General features: G+C 46.4%; 3 protein-coding genes across 4 annotated transcripts in view; 1 reads left to right on the top strand and 2 right to left on the bottom strand.

Annotated features, from left to right (window-relative positions):
• Positions 1 to 593: 593 nt before the first annotated feature.
• Positions 594 to 3,497, bottom strand: LOC122616447 (titin). The gene is made up of 2 exons (XM_043791899.1): positions 3,237 to 3,497; positions 594 to 3,158 (listed from the first exon to the last, which is right to left on the bottom strand). The coding sequence occupies exons 1-2, from the start codon at positions 3,495 to 3,497 to the stop codon at positions 594 to 596; spliced, it is 2,826 nt and encodes a 941-aa protein (XP_043647834.1).
• Positions 3,498 to 11,374: 7,877 nt separating this feature from the next.
• Positions 11,375 to 11,614, bottom strand: LOC122618138. Its single transcript, XM_043794287.1, has one exon. The coding sequence runs from the start codon at positions 11,612 to 11,614 to the stop codon at positions 11,375 to 11,377; it is 240 nt and encodes a 79-aa protein (XP_043650222.1).
• Positions 11,615 to 12,868: 1,254 nt separating this feature from the next.
• The window catches only part of LOC122616207 (dynein axonemal heavy chain 3), a 34,873-nt gene continuing 30,182 nt past the window's right edge, over positions 12,869 to 17,559 (top strand). For both annotated transcript variants that reach the window (XM_043791576.1, XM_043791577.1), the window contains exons 1-8: positions 12,869 to 13,251; positions 13,308 to 13,511; positions 14,968 to 15,009; positions 15,086 to 15,355; positions 15,414 to 15,580; positions 15,645 to 15,745; positions 15,807 to 15,954; positions 16,835 to 16,951. In XM_043791576.1, the coding sequence (XP_043647511.1) occupies positions 13,032 to 13,251; positions 13,308 to 13,511; positions 14,968 to 15,009; positions 15,086 to 15,355; positions 15,414 to 15,580; positions 15,645 to 15,745; positions 15,807 to 15,954; positions 16,835 to 16,951 (1,269 nt within the window). In that variant the 5' untranslated portion in view covers positions 12,869 to 13,031. The remainder of the gene's footprint in view (positions 13,252 to 13,307; positions 13,512 to 14,967; positions 15,010 to 15,085; positions 15,356 to 15,413; positions 15,581 to 15,644; positions 15,746 to 15,806; positions 15,955 to 16,834; positions 16,952 to 17,559) is intronic.

Genomic DNA, 17,559 nt, shown 5'->3' with positions numbered 1-17,559 from the left:
ACGAACTGAATTTTCTTTCAGCGCAGGGATAAATGGGCTGAGAAGGACATGGCAGGCCAGGGCAAACCCTTAACGTTGTGTGTAAAGTGGACTTGACATGAGATTAACATCTTCAAAAGCATAGCTTAAAGTATTTGTTAGAGTTCGCCGAAGTTGCGCCTGGCTGCGAGGAAGGTGCCAGGACCCAGGACCCGGGACAAAATACAGGATCCCGGTTCGGGTCCTGACCAACCCGCTGACCCTTCGCCATCGCCATCGTCCTTGCCCCCTTCGCTTTTGGATAATTGCGTTCTTGTGCGCTGAGCCACGAGCTTAACTGTTGCTGTCATAACTAAGCGAAAAGGTACACAATTTATGGAATCGAGTCCGAGTCCCATTCCCAACAGGTGCGTGGCCCCTGGGGGTGGGCTCACCTGAGTCCGGCATACACATACACAGGTGGGTTATGGTATAACAATTTTCGTTGGATTTATTCGTTGATTTCAATCGTTAAATAATAGCAAAACTTACGGCCTAGTAGTGGTTGGTGGGGGTGAGAGGATCAAGTCGCGAACGAGTAGTTCAGGTACAGGTGTATTCGCAGTCATCCGGACTTACAGGGCACGGCGATGACGCAGCTTCAGACGGCGCACGGTCTTGTACCGGTAGCCCTCGTCGCCAAGAACGGCGGAGTCCTGGGACACTTCCTCGACGGGCGCATCAGCCACCACCGTCTCCTCGGCGGGGGGCAGGTAGTCGCTGGCAATCTCGGAGACATCGCGGCGCTGGCGGTACTTCAGGCGACGCACGGTCTTGTACTGGTAACCATCGGCAGCCAAAACAGCAGAATCCTGAGAAGCTTCCTCAACTGGAGCCACCTCCACAGGAGTCTCGGTGACAACCTCCTCGGAAGGGGGCAAGTATTCGTTGGCAATCTCGGAAACATCCCGACGCTGGCGGTACTTGAGACGACGCACAGTCTTGTACTGGTATCCATCGGCGGCAAGGACAGCGGAGTCCTGGCTGGCTTCCTCAACTGGAACCTCCTCAACGGGGGCATCAGCAACAACCTCCTCAGTGGGGGGCAGGTATTCGTTGGCGATCTCAGAAACATCACGGCGCTGGCGGTACTTCAGGCGACGGACGGTCTTGTACTGGTATCCATCGGCGGCAAGGACAGCGGAGTCCTGGCTGGCTTCCTCAACTGGAACCTCCTCAACGGGGGCATCAGCAACAACCTCCTCAGTGGGGGGCAGGTATTCGTTGGCGATCTCAGAAACATCACGGCGCTGGCGGTACTTCAGGCGACGGACGGTCTTGTACTGGTATCCATCGGCGGCAAGGACAGCGGAGTCCTGGCTGGCTTCCTCAACTGGAACCTCCTCAACGGGGGCATCAGCAACAACCTCCTCAGTGGGGGGCAGGTATTCGTTGGCGATCTCGGAAACATCACGACGCTGGCGGTACTTGAGACGACGCACGGTCTTGTACTGGTATCCATCGGCGGCAAGGACAGCGGAGTCCTGGCTGGCTTCCTCAACTGGAGCTTCCTCAATGGGGGCTTCGGTGGCGGCATCCTCAGTGGGTGGCAGGTATTCGTTGGCGATCTCGGAAACATCACGACGCTGGCGGTACTTCAGCCGACGGACGGTCTTGTACTGGTATCCATCGGCGGCAAGGACAGCGGAGTCCTGGCTGGCTTCCTCAACTGGAACCTCCTCAACTGGGGCATCAGCAACAACCTCCTCAGTGGGGGGCAGGTATTCGTTGGCGATCTCGGAAACATCACGACGCTGGCGGTACTTTAGGCGACGCACAGTCTTGTACTGGTATCCATCGGCGGCAAGGACAGCGGAGTCCTGGCTGGCTTCCTCAACTGGAGCTTCCTCAATGGGGGCTTCGGTGGCGGCATCCTCAGTGGGTGGCAGGTACTCGTTGGCGATCTCGGAAACATCACGACGCTGGCGGTACTTCAGGCGACGCACAGTCTTGTACTGGTATCCATCGGCGGCAAGAACGGCGGAGTCCTGGGACACTTCCTCAACTGGAGCTTCCTCAACTGGGGCATCAGCAACAACCTCCTCAGTGGGGGGCAGGTATTCGTTGGCGATCTCGGAAACATCACGACGCTGGCGGTACTTCAGGCGACGGACGGTCTTGTACTGGTATCCATCGGCGGCAAGAACGGCGGAGTCCTGGCTGGCTTCCTCAACTGGAACCTCTTCCACTGGGGCATCGGCAACAACCTCCTCAGTGGGGGGCAGGTATTCGTTGGCGATCTCGGAAACATCACGACGCTGGCGGTACTTGAGACGACGCACGGTCTTGTACTGGTATCCATCGGCGGCAAGGACAGCGGAGTCCTGGCTGGCTTCCTCAACTGGAGCCTCCTCAATGGGGGCTTCGGTGGCGGCATCCTCAGTGGGTGGCAGGTATTCGTTGGCGATCTCGGAAACATCACGACGCTGGCGGTACTTCAGCCGACGGACGGTCTTGTACTGGTATCCATCGGCGGCAAGGACAGCGGAGTCCTGGCTGGCTTCCTCAACTGGAACCTCCTCAACTGGGGCATCAGCAACAACCTCCTCAGTGGGGGGCAGGTATTCGTTGGCGATCTCGGAAACATCACGACGCTGGCGGTACTTGAGACGACGCACGGTCTTGTACTGGTATCCATCGGCGGCAAGGACAGCGGAGTCCTGGCTGGCTTCCTCAACTGGAGCCTCCTCAATGGGGGCTTCGGTGGCGGCATCCTCAGTGGGTGGCAGGTACTCGTTGGCGATCTCGGAAACATCACGACGCTGGCGGTACTTCAGGCGACGCACAGTCTTGTACTGGTATCCATCGGCGGCAAGAACGGCGGAGTCCTGGGACACTTCCTCAACTGGAGCTTCCTCAACTGGGGCATCAGCAACAACCTCCTCAGTGGGGGGCAGGTATTCGTTGGCGATCTCGGAGACATCACGACGGTGACGGAGCTTCAATCGGCGCACGGTCTTGTAGCGGTATCCATCATCTCCCAGGGCGGCGGGGTCTTGGGCCAACTCGGCGCCAACTTCCTCCGCCGGCGGGATGTACTCGTTCACGATCTCGGAGACGTCACGACGGTGCCTGGCTTGTTCGACAGGAATCACTGCAGCCGTCGCGGCGGCGATAAAGATGCAGGCTAAGAAAAGTTTCTGGAAAGTGAATATATATATGAAGTGTTAGATGAAATAATCCTGGAGGGTAGGTATCCTTGCTGCTGGAATATTCACCATCTTGCTATAGATCTCCAAGCTAATTGCTTTGACGATGGAATCTATGGGTCGAATGATTAATCGTCGCAATTTGTCCGCATATTTATACGCTCCAATGTTTGCCAGCTTCCATTCAAACAATGATCGGCGTTCTGTTTGCCGGCAAACAGCGGCGGAAACCGACTCCAAATCGGTAACAAAGCAATGAATCTGGCCAAAGACCCAACATGCGCCACTCGAGCCCTCAAGAGCCCCCGTCACCGTCACCCTCACCGTCATCGTCTCCCAACTTCGTCGTCACGTGGAGATAGGCTGGCTGGAAGCCGGTTTGCTTCCAGAGCGCACAGTGGGTAAAATGTACATTGGTGTTTGAAAAACTAGTTGTTGGGAAAAATAATGCAAGTACTACAGCTTCTTTTTGAACATTTCCGAACATTGTTTTCTAAGCCTTAAACAGAAATTATAGTCCTTCTGTACATCCTTGTCAAGCTGTGATATCAGAAGGGAATCAGAAGGTGAACGAAAATGTAATTTATCATGATATCAGAAGGGTTTCAAATATGTATTTCACACTCCAACTTACAAACTAATTATCCCACAGTGCATAGGAGTTGCCCAAAAATTGCCCAGTGCGGAACTAAATGCTCTGCGTTTCGCTTTCGTTTGTCGTTCGCCACTTCGATTGGACTCGATGGCTATTGCCATAGCTTGAGATATGGCTTCACGGTCAAGAGCGAGCATCGGTGATCTTAACAAGATCTAATGCAAAATCACAATCGTTTTCAATGGTGTTTATTTTAATGGCAGCGTACGTTTACGTATGCGTATGGTCATTTATTAATAGTTTCGAACGTTAATTTCTCAAGTGGCTATCGGTAATTTGCGTACTACTCGCTTTTGGAGTTCAACGAACCGCTCAAGATTGATGGTTGGCAAAAGGTCGCACGGGCAGCACGTCGTATTTGTTTAATGGGTTTCGCTGATAGGTTTTCGAATTGGTTTTAATTCGTTCCGTTTTGTGATTCATACAGGATTTAATTTCAATTAATTGGACTGTGGAGTGTGGGAAGCTGCATTGTCAGCGGCTTATCGAAAATCGCATTTTTTATGTAATATTAATATTTTATATAAATTCAGGTTAAATATTTATTATTTTATAGAGAGTTATGTTCATTAAAACAGTAATTAAAATATCATTGAAAAACATCTAAGGTTTGATTTTTATAACATTGGTTTAATAGAAGTACCAAAGAACCTGACTGATGTTACGATTAGTGTTAGTATTTATATTAGATTCGGTTAAAAATTTGTATACTTCGGACATAAAAGGCTAAGAAATGAGTAATATGTAACATTATTTTTAACAAATAATAATAATATTTTTCATATACATCTAAAGAGTATAGCATTCCCCATCGAAAACCCAACGTCTTAGCTTAATGGCTAATTGCGCAATGGTCGATTACACGGTCCGTAGAACTAGTAATAATAAACTGTGTATCCTGCGACCCGCTTCACGTTAACTGCTCCTTGCGAGCAGGATATCAAAGATTTCGCCGAAAATATGCTGCACGCGAAAGGACGAAGACGAGAAAACAGCGCAGCAGCTTACAAGTTGGGAGCATGTTATGTGCTGCCGAAAAACTTTGGCTATGAAATTCATAAACTTGGCAAAACAAGCTTGCTGGCGGCAGGAAAAGGACGAGCAGGAGGTACCAGGAGGAGGAGCAGGAGGAGGAGGAGGAGCCGGAGCTGGCTGGGGAAACTTTTGCACAAATCATGCATATGATGTTGGGGCACTTTCACTTTGGTACTCCCGAGGGTCTTACGAATATTTCCTCCCCGTTACGGGGCGCCGCACCCCGCGGCCTTGGACTAATTAAAGAGACAAAACTGCGTAAGTTTTTTGGGTTTTTCAAGAGTCATCGTCGTCGCCATATAGCCATCTTGAGTTTGTGCCCCGAAATGTGTGTCAAGTGGCAGCGAGTGCAAAACAAAGCAAATGGGGTGTGCAATCTGCTGTAAACAACCATAAATTTTGCCTGCTTTGGGTTTCTGACTTCGTCTGCAGTTGCTAGGGGAACTATCGCCGTCATAAAGGGGCCAAAATATGAATGAAACACTCCCGATCCCGGACAGCGGCGTCCTTATCGCAATCACTCACATCGCCACTTGTGAAATCGTGGCAGACCACCGAGATGAGGATGCAAGTACAGTCAAGCTGCCGTAAGTTAATCTGCCCCTAATTTTAATCAAAGTACGTAAAGTAAGTGAGTGAGTAAATTAACATACAAGTATATCTAATAGCAAAATTTTAAACATAGGTTGTTCTATTGAAGCTGAAGGAATTGGTTGTTTGCACTCATTTCCAAAACATTAATTTTTTTTAAAAACGCATCTCTTGAAATCGTATTTCCATTAAAAAAAATGTCAGGTTGCAAAAAAGAACCCGTAGTAACATTTCTGCTACCCAGACTTCGAAAATCTCAATTTTAAAATGTGGCAGATGGTGGTTCGAGCTAGGGGAGCTAAACTGTATATCTTTTGGCGGTTTGGTTTTGAACCAAACGCATGATGTGAAGCATGAACATCCTATGACACATTATAATATGTATAAACGATGTTTTATGACAATCAATTTGTTTCAATCCAATAGACACACCCGCCGCATGTGCCAGAGTTTGTGTTGTGCTCTCATTTATGTGATTATTTGATTTGTGTTTGGACATTGATATTCGCACACAAAACAGATTCGCAGCCAGAATCAGAGCCCGGAGCTCTGGCATAACGAATTTTATGAACTAGAAAGTATCATTAATTTAATACGCATTCGCATACGCAAACAAGCCGATGATACGGACGAGGATTCGAGGGTTTTTGGGAATGGGAATGGAAATGGGAAGTGGATCTGTTGGCCCTTAGTTATGCTCTTCTGATCATTGTAATGTAAATACGGCCTGAACTCCGGCCGCGTGCAATCATAAATAAACATTCGACACAAACACAATAAATGTCAAAAAGTTTCGCCATTATCCGCTCGCCAGTTAATGTCCTTGTCGCCGCTGTTGTCATCGTCGTCATCGCGTCGTTGTCGTTGCCGTTGTCGTTGTCCTTGTCGTTCTCGTCTTGAAAGCGAACACAGCGCTTTATTATTTTAATGATTTCGCAATGCCGCTTCCACTGTCCGTGCCTCCGTCCTGTCAGCACTCCGGCATGTCCTGGAACTCCTCTCCTGTCCTGTGCTGTCCTGTACTGTACTGTACTGTGCTGTCCTGTCCCATGGCATTGTGTTTACATTTGTAATTCAATTCGCGACCGCTCCTCCAGCCCAAAAAGCTCCCAGTTCCCAGCTCCCAGCTCATAGCTCCATCTCCAGCTCGGCGTCCGCTTGTTATTATTTTACATGTCGTTCGCTGGCTCACTATAATTTATTAGCAATTTGCATAATTTCCTTTTATAAGGCATTGCCTCTGTTTTCCGCTGCTTTATGCCATTTGCTTTTAGTGCTGACACCGCGACATCAACTCTTTCGGCCCAATGTTATGCAAATGGCCAACGCCGTAATACCCATGGGTTCTCCACCCCACTTTACGGTTATACACGATCGTTATCAATGGGCACTTTGTTGGCCCGATTATTGCCTGAATAATATGCCCACCTCTCGAAATTTGCATTCACATCTGCTCTGAACTTCGCTCAAGGCAAGGTCTCAGATCACTGGGTTAGTTGGTTAAGAGCAGCTGCCGTTTATGGTTCTACTACAGGGTCAGGGTATTCTCAAAGATCGGAAAGGAAAAAGTCAGCTCTCAAGTCTGGGAAACAATCAAACGTCTGAGAAGTAATGGTTATAAAATTGCTTAAATAAATAGTCAAGAGCTAGTACATGCAGTATCTTTAAGCAGCTAATTTCCTTTATTGGTCTAATGAAAACTGAATGCTTTGAGAAGACAGCACGAGCAACACAATGCAAGCTGGAAACAAAAGTATCTTTATTATTTCTTAGTGCTGCAGCAATTACTTTTATTTTTCACGTTGTTTTGCTCCTTGAGCTCCGCTAAACTTTTGCAGCATAAACAATTAAAAATTAATTTTAAAACTTTGGCCAAAGATAAACGGAGAATGACGGTGCGCTCAGCGGGGAATCGAGAAAATCAGCAGTTAGCTCATTAAACCCGCCACATGGTCTTGTGGTTCTGTTTTCGGGCCAACTCTTCTGTTGGAAAGCTTCTGGAGCATTATGCCTTGAAGTGGACTTTAAATGGGGGGGAAAGGAAAACTAAGCGAAACTATTTAAAATACCATTTGCTGTAGAATCAATCGAGAACGGATGAGTTTTGTAATTAGGCGGCTCGTAGCTCACAAACACGCCCACCAAGCTGTATAGACTCAAGCCAAGGTTATTTCATAAACACGCTCAAGTGATTCGGCAAACTTCCTTGGGGCAGAGTTGGGGGTTTAAGGGGTGGCAGGGGCGCAGGACTTTGTCCAAGCCCAATTTGATCCACAGATCCACTGTGTTTGTTCGCCTGGCTGTCTGTTTGCCCTGCCGGCAAAGGTCTCTGGGTCCACTGTTTGACTTGAAGGTATTAGAAACTAATTTGTACAGCAGCCGCAAAAGCAGGAGTAGCAGGAGTAGCAGGAACAGCACTGGCAGATCCTTGGCCAAAGCTAACCAGGATACGAACAACAATTGTTTGCCTGTCCATCCATCTATCCCGGGCTTTGCTCCACTAGTACAGCCATCCACTTTGGTCTCGCTGTTTTCGGGCTTTCCGAAGACAATGAGTAAAAAATCCAAATCCAAAGGCAGAAGCAGAGGCAACGGCAAAGGCTGGCCAAATCCCCAACAATGGCAGTTGTAGCAGCAACAACAGAATGGCTAAATCATATGGCCCGGCTAAAAAGGACCACTGACAGAAAGGGACTGACTCGTCGTCTCGCTTTTAAGTCGCCTGCGGCTTAAATTTTCTTAAATGTTACATTGTCTCTGGCAACGACAGAGCAACTCTATCCCGAAAATGCCAGTCTTTTTACGGTTTAACTAAACAACAATCTCCTCACAAGTAAATATTCTCGGGCATATGCAAAACTTTACCATGAACCAACAACCATCAACCAACAACCAACACCGAAACTGAGTCTGAGTCCTTTGGCTAAGTACATTTATCTTTAAGACTAAAAACCATAACAATTTAGTGTCGGAAATTTTGAGCTACGCATTGCAGAATTTATTCGTAGACACACATGGCCAAGTGGCCAAGTGGCCAAGGGGGAAAAACACCCACATGGACGTGGACATAGTTGGGCTTCCTGGTTTATCCGGCAGAAATTCGCACAAATATTTACCCGGGTCGAAAATTTTATCGGAGAGCGCTGAAAATGCTTAGCTAAGCGAATTGTTATTCCGCTACCCTTAAAGTTCCTCGTCCGATAATTTAATTTCAAAACTAAATTTCGCCTTCTTTTCTTCATCAAAAAAGGAGCATACAGGACGTGTACATGTGCATGCAAATTTTTAACCCAATTTCAAGGTTTTAGTTTAATGAATTTGACATGCTACCAAAATGGGATCTAGCCCTTATCTCAATATGACGGGCTAAAATAATCTGGCATTTCTTTTCTTACTGTGTCACGACTTTAGTATTTGTACTATTTTTCGGTTAGTTTTGAGATTACATCTTTTGTTACCATCAATATTTATTGTATTTTAATTTAATAGGTCAGCTGCGCTGCAAAGGCTATCAGGTATCCATATATCTCTATCTTTGACATCGATGCTGTTTCCACTTGAATTCACTTTTTTTTTTGCCTCCAACAGATGCCACTCGATCGAAATTGATGCGACATTTCGAGGATAAATCAGGAATGACTTGGCTATATTTGTAGTGAATTTGCATTGATGATTGTTGACATTTAAAACAAATATGAATATGAATATACAGTCGGCAGATTTCAGTAGCCAATCAATTTTTTTATTTAGCAATGCGAAATAAGAGATGCAAAAATAGGTTGCAAATTGTTATGATTAATGCGCGAGTGTGGGCTGGGCCGACTTTTCATTATGAGCATTAAATTTTTGCACATTTTATAATTTAATCGAATTTCGCTATATTTTTTTATCGCACTTTTGCAAAGCTAATTTATGATTGCTCAATGCGGCATGTAATTGCATACAAAAGCCTTTAATGACGTCCCGGTCGGCGGAGTATCTCTCTATCTGTATCTGCATCCGTATAAAGCGATTGTATTTCAGTCGGTTTTTTCATTCTACCCACTTTGACATTCCATAATTATATTCATTATTAATGATAACATAAAGCCGAGAAGAGGAGAAATATTAGCGATAAAAATTGATTAAAGTTAAAGCGAACACCGATAATTAACCAACCATAAATATAGCCGTGATTTAAGCTGCCTGCAATTCCACCTCATCTCATATGCCGCAAATCGATTGACTTCCGAGCTGCTGATCATCCCACCGGTGCGTGTCCTTCTTCATCTTGGAACCAATTAGCGACCGGGAATTAAGTGCTCATCAGACGTCTGACCGAGCTTTGGTCTCCAGACCACCTCTACCTTCAGCTTTAGCTTTACCATGGCCATCAATTCCCAACCCAAGTTCATAGCCATTCCCGTTCCCATTCGCAGGCACGCATAATAGAGTTCACACAAATTAGTCAAACGCAGGGCAAACTTGGTCGTAAACAGAGCTGCAAATGCGTCGCAGCATGCACGGTTCCGCCGGTGAAAGGACGACATCCCAGACATCCTCGCATCCTTTGAACCAGGAGGCGGAGCATCAGGAGCATCAGCATCAGAAGCTGCCAAAGGACCAACGGACCAGGGGCAAGTGTAACTTCCAGTTTGGTCGCACGATTAATCGTCGTTGCAAATTGTTGGCACGTTTTCAATTGACAACAGAGTGCGTTGCCCGTACGGCAGCGTCAACCCCTAATTTGCACTATGACCCCCTACCAACCCCACCCCATTTTCACCCATATTTGCCCATTTCCACCCCACCCCCCGTAGGTTGCGTGTAAATCACACGGTGTTTGCTCTCGCTCCTGTTGCATCTTTTACGTGCGTCAGGACGAATTTTGCTGCCAGATATCCTTATCCTCCACCCACCTCACGCCCTTTGACCCCCTTGCACCACCCATGCCCCGCCCATGCCCCGCCCATGCCCCGCCCCCAATCCCCTCACGTGTGACGGCCGTTTTAAAACGCCGACCACGACGCCTCTGTCGTTTATTTTGAATGTAATTTTTCAAGTCGCGACGTCTTCCACTGCTGCCCATTAATCACGTGGACAAAATGCGATTCGCCACGGCAGCCGACGGAAAAAAACACGGAATCGAGGCAAATAAACAATGGGGAATGGAGCTGCAAAAGAAAAGAGAGACCGAGCTGAAAAAAGAGGAAAACTTTGCCTTGACGAGGCAGTTCTTTAATTATACCCTACCTGAATGGATGCTATGCACTTTTCAAGCCCTTATAGCTAAGCAAATTAATTAGGTAAATATGTATCGCTCTTGCACTTTTATATTTCGATATATTGGAATTCAATAGTAAGGCTTAAAGTTCTTAAAGCTGCAATGCAATATATTCATATTCTCCACTTACCCCCAGCAGCAGTGATATATGCTCTTTTACCATGATTTATTCCTACTTCTTTGGAGTATGAGAATGAGCAGGCATATCCAATTTCATACATCCCCAAGCCAGAGAAAGGAAGTACCATGTCGCCGGGAAGTTAAGCTTCTTAGGGTATGATTGGATTCGACTTATTTCCGTTCCGGTGGAAAAGTGTTGCATACTCGCAGGCTGGAAGCGATGCTGCTCCTCCGGAGTCCGGACTTTTGTTGCTCTGCTCGTTGACTTTGTTAATAATGATGTTGTCCCTCCCCCTTTTGTGTATTGTCAGCAATGAGGTCACGTGACTGACAGCCGTCGCATTACGGCCCTTTGTTTGCCAAAGTCCGCACACCCGAACCCCAAATCAGCCGAAAAAGTCAACCCACCCAGCAGGCCAATGACAAACTAAATGCAATTTGATGCGTGTCATGGCCCCCCTCAGGATAATGTGTTCGAAAATGCGTGGTAATCATTATTTGTGACAATCGACGAAGTCGGAATCAATTTTTTATTAGCCCCCCTTATGCCAAGATCAAGTCTCTAAGCCGATGCCCGGCTGCTGTGGCAGTTAATAAATATTTGTCACGCATGGCTCTGGATGCACTGCAGCTGAAAGGCCCACTCCCCGTTGCCGCGATCCCCGAAGGACCTGTCGGTGGCACCTGCATTGCGTTGTCCGTGGCGCTTAGGCACGTGACAGGCGGATGACCTGCATACTGGATCCTGAATCCGGGCTTTCCCGGCCTGCAATGGCATCGCATGCCTGGCTATTCCCACGACTTGTCACCTCGAACACACACGATTTCCTCGAACTTTCGCATGTGTGGCAACCGCACTTACTGCGCTCTCAGAGACTAAGTGCGTTGTCCTGGAAGAAGGACAAAGGTGAGTTAACCGCAACTGACCATTAATCAAATTTCCAATTAATTTACCACAATTAATTGCGGCGCTAATTGCACATTCAGTGGCCCAAAACACCACTGCCACTTGAATCGTCCTTATTAAAGTCAGTTCCTTTGGCGGGCGAAATGCAATGGGATCTCCTCGCGAAATCGGCTCATGATTATGCTGCCTCGTAGCATTATGCATGCGACTTCCCCATTCAGCTGCAACCCTATTAGGGAGCTCCGAACATGCCGAGCCCTGGCCGAGTATTATTATTTTCCATCATTGTCAACATATCATCAGGTTCAATGACGAGTCGGTGCTCCCGCTGTTCCCGCCGCTTCTGCTGCTACTGCTCCTGTTCGTCCTGCTGCTCCTTTGCCAGACAGCTGGGATAATAAATATACAGAATGCCAGGAGCAGCGGCAGCATCACCAGGACGAGCTTCTCTGCAGTTGCAGCGCTTTATTGAAAAATGTGTGCACAATTCGAGAAAAGCTGCCAGGTAACGCGGCCTGCTCCTGGCGCTCTGGCCTACACTTGGAGAAAAAATCAAGCAAATGAAAAATAATTTAAATATTTATGCTTATGGTCTTGACAAATCTAAACAAAATGGATGTATGCCAGGCTTAGAGGAAATATTACATTATTATATTACAGATTACATATAGATACTATTTTAGATATTGTTCTCCTAATGTCCTTGCTTTCCAATATTCCTGTGTTTTCTTCTCCGTGTAGCTGTGACTGCAGTGGCAGCCATGGGAAGCCATCCCTCCGCCAGACACAAATATCAAATATTATCGAGCTCAGCGTAGGACGTTGAAAGGCGAGCATTGACGGAGTGTCGGGGTGTCTCCAGCTCCGGTAGCGGCTTTTGCAGCCGGTCCTGGTTGCCGGGGTTACACGTACGCCCCGGTGCCCGGACTCCTGGCCCCGGATTCCCGTTGCCATGGCCATCCATGCCCAGTGCCTGGGCCTCGACTTTGTTTGTAAACATTTCACGTTCATCGCTGGCCCGCAAATATTTCGCTTCCACTGCTGCCGCTTCCACTGCTGCTGCTGCTGTGCAAACTTTTTGGCATCCGAGCTACGAGTTTTGTTTTCCATATTGCTAGAACGGAGAAAAGTATGCCCCGCACAGAGTGAAACAAATGAAAGCAGACTAGAAATCGTGTTTCGTTGTGTTGGCTTTGAATACGATTCGTTAACAAACCAGCATCGACGGAAGGATCACGCGTACACCATACCTGAACCATCCTCGAACCATCCCATCCAATCCATGTCCTCGCCATGCAGAAGAAGGTAGCTCCCGAGCGACGTCCCTACTGCGATCCTCGGCTGCAGGATGACAAGCTGAGGAGGAAGCGCACACTTCATCTGCCCAGAGTTTCGCAGGCTCAGAAGAAGGGCGAAAAGCGCCAGCTGAACGACTGCCCCTTCTACAATCTGACCTATGACTTCGACCAGCTGCCCCTGGATCCTGTCAAGGAGTTCCTGCAGGAGAAGATATGTGAGCTTCCTTAACCACCTTTAACTTTCCATATCTAAATATCTTTGCACACTTAGCTCACATGCAGACTGACAAAATAGTGGGACGCTGCAATCGGGAGTTCGACTTCCACCGCTACGATTTGGATAATGTGAAGGAGGAGTATGACGAGTGCGATGATGACAGCCTGCAGGAGCTGCAGCTGGAGGACATTATCATGCCCGAGCAGTTCGAGATGTTGCGCGATGCCAAGGATCATGCCTACAACTTTGACTCCATGGGTAAGCAGGAACATTTCCGGGGGAAAACCACAATTAAGTGGAACAACATTTGCGCATTAAACCAGGTGCCGGGAATGGGTGAATGCCCCAAACAAATTGCCACACATTTCGTGTTATTCAATGAGTGAGAACTTTACCGCAAAAACATAACACTTAATACTTTATTAAATGCGAAAACATGCCCCCGACTGAAGGTGCTGCTGCCTCACCCAACTCCCCATTCCTTCTTGGCAGCTCCACCCCACCGCCCCTCTGTTGCCCGCTTTCCATGCCATTTTCCGACTCCCACAGCGCAGCTCGCTGGAAAATTGTTCACCTGTAAACATAAAAATTCCAAACATTATCCTTTTAACATAAAATTTTATAACCGAAATGAGAAAAAAGGTAAAACCGAAAAACAAATGCGTATGACATTTATTTGAATATCCTTTGGGAGTGCAGGGCACTCAAGGGTAGTCAGCGGGGGTGGAAGAGGGGAAGGGAGAGGGGTGGCAGGGGGAGGAGGCGTAGGGCAAGGACGAAGGTCGGGTCGAGTGACTCTACAACATGTTTATCATAGTGTTTTATTTAGCATTTACATGAAACATTTTTATGTTGTCGTTTTTTCCGGCTGCATACTCTTTGAAAAATGTGTAATTGGCTTGTTACTCTGAAGGAGTCCATATGAGATGAATATGTGATGAATATTATAATAACTACGAGAACTTTTTATGGCAATTATTTCATATGAATGCAAAGCACTTGCATTTCTTTAAAGTCTGTGTAGTCATTCTTTAACAAAATATAAATTCGTTGCACATTTTAAGTTGCATTAATCTTAGCTACAAATTTAATTATTTGCTCTTTTTATTTACTTCCTTTTACCTAAAAAAAGAGCAATCGTTGTTCGCATATTCCCACCTGCAAACCATATCTCCCTGCAGTCTCGACTTTTGTCGCTAGTTCGTAATAAAAATGTTTAATTTTTGTGTCTAGTTTTTTAATATTTTATGCCAGAATGGAAGCGCCGTCCCAGTGGGCGGTGGGCGTGGGCGTGGTCTGCTTAGGGATCCGGTTACACAATGGCATAAAAGCGTGTTGCCAATAGACATTAGCATGCAAATACGACCAACAAGCCCACAGATAGCCAGAGATGTCCAGTGGGCCCCGGGGGAGTTCGTTTGTAAAGGCCCGGAATGGAAATTAATTTCAGTTTAATCAGTTAAAAATCGAACTGTGCTGCCGTGACTTTTGTTTAAAACAATTTCATGCTGCGCAAACAAGCCCATTTGCCCTGCCTTTCAGGCACGTGAAAAGTCACGCAAAAAGGGGGAAAATCAAATTCGAAAAGTGCAGACAGACCATGTCATATTCGTGGGCAAATATTAAATGCGATTTTCAATTTCAATTTTTCGCATTATTTTTTACCATCATCTGCCTTTGGTTTGTTTTTTTTTTATTTTTTATTCGCTTGCAGCCTGTAATCAATTTCCCTGGATTGACAAATGGATGACTGGCGGTAATAAATAAGCGTACATATTTACTCAGTGTGCATTATTAAAAATTTGATACCCCTTTCAACATGCTCGGCTCAGTGCGTCCCAGTGAGCAGGAAATCTATGAAATGACCAGCCACCTCCTGGACATATACTGCAATCGCCGAGTGCGGATCTTCTACCCGGGCTGCGGAACCAGCTCCTCCTTGTGGACAAACCAGCTGAGGCGCCAGCACGGATCCCCTTCGGAGCTGATTGGAGCCTACCGAACTCCCTCTGCCCGCCATATGCGGGTCAACAATATGAGAGGACCTCCCAAGAAGCAGAAGTTCACGGCCGGCGATCACTACGCATTTCGCACTCCGCAGGGTAAGGGACTCTCAAGTGGATATACATACATATATTTTTAATCCAACTTATATTACAGAATGTCGCAACGAACTGGTGAGAGTTGGCAAAATAATTGATGAACTAATCGAGCCAGTGCTGAAAGCAGCTGAGCACAAAATTGGCCACGGACTCACTAAATATCCCGATCCACCTAATTGCAAGGACAACACAAATCGCATCCTTAAGTCGGCAGGCATATTGGTGGTATGTGTGTTTACTATATGTTATATGCTATAAAATGTTTTAAAATGAACTTAATTTTACACAGGGAAAGAAAAAGAACTGCTATGTGGGCAAGTGTCGCATCCATCGTAAGGACTTTACCACAAATGAGGAGTTCCTGCGCTGCCTCAAAAGGATGGAAGCAACGTTAGTATTCATTTCTTTACTTTCTAATTATTAACAATTGTTAAAACCCTTTTCTATACAGCCACTTTCCGTACATGCAACCCCTGCAACCGGTGGATCCTGACGACCAAAAGATTAAAATGATGGCTAAATATCAAGACGAGCTGGCCAAAGCCGAGAAGGTCTTCACCCTGAAGATACAAAAGCGATACCAGTGTCTGCTAAAAAGTGTGAGTTGTGATGAGATATAGTTTTGGAAATGAGATAGCAATGTAGTTCTGAGCTATGCAACTGAACTGACCAAACATATGCTAAATGCATAAAAAAAGGGCGATATGAAAAATGAAAGCGAAATACCAGGCGCAATGACTCCCTGACCGAGACCATAAAAAACCCATCAAAAGTGAGCACCAGCGTCGGGCGTAAATAAATTTTATCGTTGACTCCGTCCGACATTGGCTCCGTGTCCGTGTGGTGCTCCGTATTCTTCCTCGCCACCGTGTCCATATCCATGTCCGTGTCCGTATCTTTGTGTCTCTGTCCATAAAAAATGATAATAATAAAGTCCATACAAAGTAAACATGTGTGCGTGGGCGTGTGGGTAAATTAAGCTGCGTTGACTTCGGGTCAGTGGTGCCCACTATTTTCTAAAAAATACGCTTGTTTTGACGATAAACAATTTGATTAAGATAGGAAGCCAGCTCTGGTAAACTGAAGTCGAGTTCTCGTGCATTTAGCGTTAAAACAGGGAGGGAAGTTTGCCTAGAAACGGACGGACGGACTTGCAGACAGACATGGCTAAATGGACACGGTCGTTGATACTGATCCAGAATATATATACCTTATATGGTCGCAGATATTTCAATGGTATAAGAAGCCAGAACTGACGGGATAAAAGCTAAACTGTCAACACTGCTACGCGAAACGTGCTTATAAAAATTATATAATTCATACCTCGTAAATATTACGGTCCGGGGGCGTGGTTGAGTTATGAATAACGTGATTAGCTGTTAAAAAGGGAAACCGCTTGTGTGGTGATGGCGTGAATCACACCCGATTTAATAACAGCACCCCGTCCACATCCTAATCCCTATGTTTATGTCCATCCAGATGTCCATAGTGCAACTGGCGACGTATCCATCTCACCTCATCCGAGAGGCCTTCAGACGCATCGATCCCAGGAGCGCCCTTCTTCAGGATGCCTACCGATTTATCGTAAAGGAAAAGGTGAGTAATAGTATTTATCTTTATACAATTTATTCTTTTTTCTGCATCCAATATAAGACCCCCTCTTTTTCTGTACTCACATTTGACTCCATTTAGATCAAACACTATTTTTCAGAACTTGTATTAACTATTTGAGTTTGAGTATGCAAAAAAAGTTTATTAGATCTTTAACTTAATAAGCAGGCTTGACTAAAAACAACTAGGCGGGCTACACAGATTAATATATAATAGGCACTCCCAACCTAGCGTACCGTAGACATTATTAGTAAACTTAACTGGCTCAGAATTCGGTAGAAGTTTTGCCGTCGAAAAAGTTTGCCGGCAGTGCGAGCATATTAAACATGCTCCCAGAATTGGATGGTTCGAGATTGGAGATATGGGGGAATCTGGGGGAATCTGGGATGACAAGTGACGGGGCGCGTGTTGATGTTTTGACGTGAGCGCCAAACAAACTTTGGCAGGGATTTAAGCCAAGCACTTGCCATCAGCGCCGGCAAATCAGTGCCGGCAAAGGCGGGTTAATGAGCACCCAAAGATGCTCCGTTGAGAATCCAGAATCCAGAATCCAGTCCCCCGTCCACCTGTTCGCGAACTTCATAGTTCCAAAA

This window comes from Drosophila teissieri, chromosome 3L (assembly GCF_016746235.2).
Source record: "Drosophila teissieri strain GT53w chromosome 3L, Prin_Dtei_1.1, whole genome shotgun sequence".
Lineage (NCBI taxonomy): Eukaryota > Metazoa > Arthropoda > Insecta > Diptera > Drosophilidae > Drosophila > Drosophila teissieri.
Note: the sequence above shows the minus strand (reverse complement) of the source record. Positions and strands in the feature narration are given on the sequence as shown.